This window comes from Octopus bimaculoides, chromosome 8 (assembly GCF_001194135.2).
Source record: "Octopus bimaculoides isolate UCB-OBI-ISO-001 chromosome 8, ASM119413v2, whole genome shotgun sequence".
NCBI lineage: Eukaryota > Metazoa > Mollusca > Cephalopoda > Octopoda > Octopodidae > Octopus > Octopus bimaculoides.
Genome location: NC_068988.1, coordinates 59,005,641 through 59,012,481, shown reverse-complemented (window position 1 = coordinate 59,012,481; position 6,841 = coordinate 59,005,641). Strand labels below are relative to the sequence as shown.

At 32.7% G+C, this 6,841-nt stretch overlaps 1 protein-coding gene across 1 annotated transcript in view; it reads left to right on the top strand.

The window, feature by feature from the left end:
- LOC106870929 (membrane metallo-endopeptidase-like 1) overlaps positions 1-6,841 on the top strand; it is a 68,988-nt gene that overhangs the window by 2,082 nt on the left and 60,065 nt on the right. The window contains exons 2-5 of the mRNA XM_014917171.2: positions 1,410-1,507; positions 2,517-2,675; positions 4,761-4,844; positions 5,968-6,140. Of these exons, the coding sequence (XP_014772657.1) occupies positions 1,453-1,507; positions 2,517-2,675; positions 4,761-4,844; positions 5,968-6,140 (471 nt within the window). The 5' untranslated portion in view covers positions 1,410-1,452. The remainder of the gene's footprint in view (positions 1-1,409; positions 1,508-2,516; positions 2,676-4,760; positions 4,845-5,967; positions 6,141-6,841) is intronic.

The window sequence follows — 6,841 nt, the reverse complement described above, 5'->3', positions numbered from 1 at the left end:
TATTCATTCATTGAAAATAAAATCCCCATCTTTAGCATTATCATTTTACCATTTCAGCACTTGTGTTCTTTTTCGTCAGCTCCCACCCAATTTGGAGAATGAATTATTAAGTAGGTTAGAGGAAGAAAGAATACTTGTTTTAAAATGTTTTTCACTGGTAAAGAGTGCACGTGACCTAAATGAGGAAAACTTTGAGGGTGCTAGATTTGATGTGTGGGGATATCGACGTGGATATTTCTGGATCATTCAATTTATCATTATGGGGTTTTTCTTCGGTGAATGCAGCCTTGAATTGTAATGTAGCGTATTGTTTTTTTTCTATTAGCTAGATGTGATTGTATTTAGAACAAAATACGATCGATACGTTCAAGTTATGGGCAATGAATGGCCGCACTGAAGTTTTTCTCTTGTCTCCAATAATTGACTACGAGTTATATGTATTGTGTTCCACCTAACGCACAGTAAACGTTTAGTGCGAGATCTGAGCTGGTTGTTAAAATTGGATTTTCATTTGGCGGGAGCCTCTGCTTAGTAAGGTTATTGTTGGGAATGACTACGGTTTCTCACTTAATCAGATCACTCGAACATATTACGTGTGAAAAAGCATTCAGTAGCACAGACGAGGATATGAAAACGACAATTGAAATATTTTTCTCTTCTAAAGAGCTTGATTTTTCTGCCCGAGGAAACGCAAAACTAGTTTTAATTTGGGAAACAATTTGTTAACGATAGTCATCATATTTTCAATGGTTGAATATATGCAGGTTAGAAGTGAAGCTGATCTGTACTCATTACATGAAATGCAACCTTACTTTTACACTCCTAATACACATACACATACTCGCACGCACACACACGCCACCCGATACCCACACACAAATACAGAGACTCGTACTCACTCACACACAATACACACTGACATATATATATATGTATACAGGATATTCTGAAAGATGAATACCAATATTGATTTATTTATGGACGGTCATTCTTTGCCAAATAAACACACGTATCTATATATTCGTTCTTCACTTCAGATTTAGTCTTATTATTGTCCATATTTCATTTTCCTTGTTCTGGAAATCTTTCGTCATACATGTGGCCTCTTCAGTGATTTCTGCTGTTCTTTTTAGTCCATTCAAGGCTGCTTGGCTTAGAATGATCAACCATATGAATAAAAGCGGAGTATGTGAAGAATGATTTTGTTTCAGTATGTGATATTGTATAAAATGTTTTCCTTCTGGGAATGTGGATTTGTATTATCATGTTGCATGAATAAGCCATTCTTAGTAAAATATTTACTTCTAGTAAACTCCATTAGGTTTCATTCAAATTTAACACTTACCTTCTTTAATATTCTATATCTGCCATATCTTTATAAAATAATAATGATATATATTTTGAAACAGGTTCACTTTTCTTATATGTCTTTTGATTATAAGTTGGTTTTATATGATATGGTATTATATGGATGAAGGAAATCAGAATGTTGGAACAAGTTTCACAGGTAAAGCAAAATTGTTAAATTAATAAACATCGCTTTTCTTGCCTCTCATTTTTCTCAAGTTCTGTCATTGCGCTCTGTCCCGTTCATTCCAATGTGAAAATTTCCATGCACTCCGTTGTTTGTTTTATTTGCAAATATTATCTACAGACTATTTTCTAAATACTGACAGAGTATAACGTTGTAAATTTGCTTATATTCCACAAAATAAAATATGTTTTTACTTTCTCATATCTAATTCAATACATAACAATACATTTCTCACTTTTGGACTGATAGAGAATTTAAATAATGTCCTTGGACCGAACATTCAGATAGACTGGAACTGGGATGAGGTCATGAAAAGGCTGACTACTCCATCTGAGAAATGTGTCAGGAGGAAGTTCTCCATGACGGGTCAAGCAAAAGAGGTTAATACCTACAAAGACTCCGTCATAATTTGCCGCAAAACGTCAAGTTTTATCCTAGTTTCAGAGATTGTGAAACGTCAAATATTTTGTCCACAGAATACGGAAGAGCCGTTAGGAATGTCCAATCTTCTGTTTCCTATGAAAGAGACTAGACTCGTTCTCTTACTGAGGTGGGTCCACCAGCTGCCAAAATATTTTGCAAGGCATGTTTGGAATGTTCTGTCTGTTGATATGAAAAGACAGTCAAGGCTGGACCGTCTAAAAAGTCTCCTTCGCCGATTGCCGGTTTGATTTTTTGCTGGTTACCCATGTTTGTTTGCATCTCGTCTTTTTTATGGAACTGCAAATTTGGTTCAAGGAAAAATGAAGCGCCTGCAAACATTATGTGGAATGACATTAGTCGCCAATTCGCTATCATCAGTTGAGGGTACTTAGAGCCACCTGGACACTTTATATATAATCGAGGAAAAATCAGACGTATATAAAACTAGAATGGGTGGGGGAACAAATATGTAGGAAGCAATAAAACAATTAATATATAATATGTATATTTGAATATTTATAAGCTTTTACTAAATCACCAATTCTGTGAAATTCAGCAGGTCCTAACGTGAATGAACCTATCACGCCGTGTCGAAGCTTTTGCTTATATGCCTGCAAAAATCCACCAGAATTTAACATTTCATCGAAACCAGATCTAGCGGGATGTGTATCGAAGATAAAAGCTGTGATACAACCTGCAACGGATGTAGAACTTATTGGTATGTATAGATTTATACAATCTATAAAAATGCTGGGATTTTGCTACAAATATATTGAACTTTAATTTGTTCATCTGTAACCAAAATATTCCTTACTCGTTGGAAGTCTCTACTTAACGTTATTTATATCTGAATAGTTGTATAACATTACATTATAAGATTTAGTTCATTATCAGATTTTCATTTAGTTCAGGGTTTGAAAAACAGTCTGCATAAAGCATTTCTGTGCATTGATGAACTCTGTTATGGAAATGTCGAGCGTAAGACTTAATCGAAAAGTAATTGTAAAACATAAAGAGGTTTGCAGTTTGTCATGAATTTAACAATATAACATATCTTTTCCAGCTTAGTATTACTCATATTTTATTTCATTAACTGCAAAATGTTAGGCAATCCAGCATAACATTATTTGTTGTTCTTGTCTTCATTTTGTCATTCATTTAAGTGGCATAAAGCTAATATTCTTTTCTACTCTAGGCACATGGTTCGAAGTTTTGGTGTAGGTGGCCAGTCGATTAGATCGACACCAGTACGCAACTGGTACTTAATTTATCGACCCCGAAAGGATGAAAGGCAAAGTCGACCGCGACGTAATTGGAACTCAGAACGTAGACAGACAGTATATTGTTAATATTGCAATTATGTTTGATCGGGCGAGTTGGCAGAAACTTTAGCTCTCCGAACAAAATACTTTACGGAATTTCGCCCATTTTTACGCTCAAATTGCGCAGAGGTCGTCTTTGCTTTTCACATGGTCGATTAAATAAGAACCAATTGATCAATGGGATCGCTGTAAATATCGTAATCCTCCCTTGAAATTGTTGTTCTTGTACCAACGTTTATAAATAATATTATTCTGCATGATGTAACTAAACTTCTGTCGGTGTGTCTTAATATATTCAAGATGTATATTTGAATTTCAATGTTTTCCATATCTCTCTGCGTTATATTATCCTAGAATCATATGTTAATATTTTTTTATAAAACGTCTATAAAATCTGAAATTTTCAGCAGTTTTACCACGACGGTTAAGTTTGTAGTATACCCTGATATTCTGTAGGGTTATCGTTACGCAAGTCTTTTAAATTTAGATCACATCATATATTCTATCTCTAATAAGATCCATAGATTTATTTGTTCAGAACTACATAACCATTTCTAATTATAAGAAATGTGAAAATGTATGAATTATATTTATATCATACCTACATATACTGTATTCTTTCAAAATGTAATCAAACAATAAATGTAAGTTTGAAGCATTAAATAATTTTATCGCAATCGGTCCAAGCTTTCTGACACTAAACAAAATGTTGTCATTACAACTGAGAAATAGTAGGCAAAATCAGAAATCTTGTTGCAATTCAAAACAACTCTATTTGTAACAGCTTCCGTAGAATCCTGCATCACAGGTAACTCGTAGTGCAAATAAATTACGTAAAAATTAACTCGGTAGTTCAGTGTGTGAATAACACATAATATCTTACATTCTCTAATCTGTGAAGACTCTGGTATTTAATGAACACCTGTGTAATTCATAAATTATTGCAGTACTTTGAAAGAAGTTCTCTGATTACTGACATCAGAATCGGTACATATCTGTGTAGAAAAAAACAGTTGAAAATACAATTATATGGGGTAAGTGTAGTCACCGGTTATTTAATTGACATCACGTCTTACTTGCAGCTATAATAAGCTTTGGGGAAGATCAAATGGTAATGATATATGAGACAACTCCGCGATTTGGCAGGTGTTATTCATCAAAACATTTTATCGTGAATAACTCATGCTTTCATTTGCAATCCAAAGCGTATTTCTTCAAATAATTTCGAAAGGTTAAAAACATAGAAAATAGATGTATATAGATTCTTTGTTGTTGTCACTGAATGATGGACATAATTTGGTGATACGATTTTAAGAATTTCTTTGCTCCAGCGAATTCACGGGTGTCTGAAAGTACTATATAAATTACGCAAAATGAACATTTAGAGTGTCAAATGCCATGAAGTATATAATTTATCAGTTCCAGGTGACATTAGCTCTGTAGTCTTTCAGAAGTGTTTATAGTATATTTTTGACCGACAGATTTACTTGAAGAAACAAATAAAGAATATGCTATTGAACCTGTGAAGATGGTGAAGAAATTGTACAAGTCGTGTAGAAATCAAGGTACGTACACGTCTTTCATTTTTGTTTAATATTCAAAGCATGCTAACTCCAATCCTTAGAAAATGAAACCAAATTGGGATTGTATAGGAGGTTTATCTACTTGTCACTTCGTGTAAAAAATTTCAAAGATTGTGAAATAGTATCAAACTATATCGTATCAAAATAAAGGCAGAAATTTAGGCATTGAATAACAAATAAATGATTTTTACCTCGAGTTGAATTATGTTTTATTACCCAACTTATAAATACAGTTAATAAATTCTCCATATATCTATGTTGCGTAAATTACATTTTAGAAAAATAAATCAAAGTTTTTTTAATCGATAACAATACAATAAAATATAAATTGAAATGTTTAATTTCTAGTTAATGAATCTCTCATGCTCACATTTCAATATGAACAAATGCTATTTTTCTGCACACCATGATCAAATTATTTAGGTTTCCTTTGTAAAAATAATGCCTTTTCAGCGTAAGCAATTCTAATCAACACACTAAGTTAGCATGTGCATGCCTACTAACTAGTAATACCATCTTAAAAAGCGCTTTTAATTTGCTAATGGATAAAACACACGCTTTTGACTTGTGTGTTTGATGAAGCTCTAAATTATTAAAAGACCTCTGGGTATACTCCACTGCTATATTTGATGACAATGAGTATCTGGCGTCTTGTCTATTAGTTAAATTCACTCGCCGGGATAAAAATTACTAAAGATTGGTACGAAGTAGAGAATGGATTGGAATCATATAACTACATGACAATTGATTTCTCAGTCAGTATTAGAGTTTTGTGAAATGATATGCTACTGTTACTATCCTAAAGTATTTATGATGACTCCCTATGAGCTACAAATTTAAAATATTTAAAACAGGGGGAAGGGCTTAAAATTACGCAGAATCTAACTTTGAATCCTTCAAATATTCTTTGTTTTAGTAGAAAACAGTTGATATAGATGCATAGAAAAGATTTTTCTTCTCAGTTTTTTTTTCTTCAAAGGAAAGGACTAAAAGGTTTCTCATATATTCACAAGTAAAATCTATGGGAATGCTACTATCTATTGTTTTGCATATTTTTATTGTCTCCCACTGACAAGAAAACTGATGATTAACAATTTTATTCCAGTAAATGAAAAGAGGACAATGCAACCTTATTGGACATATATATTTAATGAATTCAATAAATTGCCGGTGTATACAAATCACACGACCATGTTACGGAATTATCTGCGTATCACTGGGCATTTACCTTGGTTCAAGTATACAATTAAATCTGAATATTATGGTAAAGCCATCATTGTAAGTCATATTTCGTTAATTATGACAATCACATAAACACTTTTTAATGTTCTAATCAGAAAACTAAGTGAAATCTCATTTTTTTTTTTAGAATACCTCAATGGATTATGAGAAATCGAGAGCTATAAACTATAAACGTGGTTTTCAGCTTCATGCAGAATATGTATAGACATATTACCAACTATTAAACTGAGACAACACTTAAATGATTGTTACCTAGTCTACTTCACTTAACTCCAATATCTGTAAATGTGGTCCCTTCATAAGTTTTGACAGATGGTCTAAAATGTAATTTGTGTTCAGTAACTGTACCATGCTGAATATGTCTGAAATGATGGTTATGTGGATTTTATGTGATCAGTGGATTTTCAGACAACTGAGTAGCGACCCGCTATAACAAACAAATTCTGCTCAGTCTAAATAAAATAACAAACTGACTGTACATATAAGTACAAATATTTGTCAGGACTGGTGGGGTTTTGTTTCAACATTGCGTAAAATAGTGCAGAAATGAATTTTAAATAAATATTTATTATTTATATTCGTTTCAACGAGCTCAAACCATATTTTTGGTTTATCCTTTCGATGTCGATAAAGTGTATTTTCTTTTTGACAGATAAGACTTATTTGAAAACACACACACACACACACACATATACACGACAGGCACTTAATTCATTGAAAAAAAATTACATGATAAA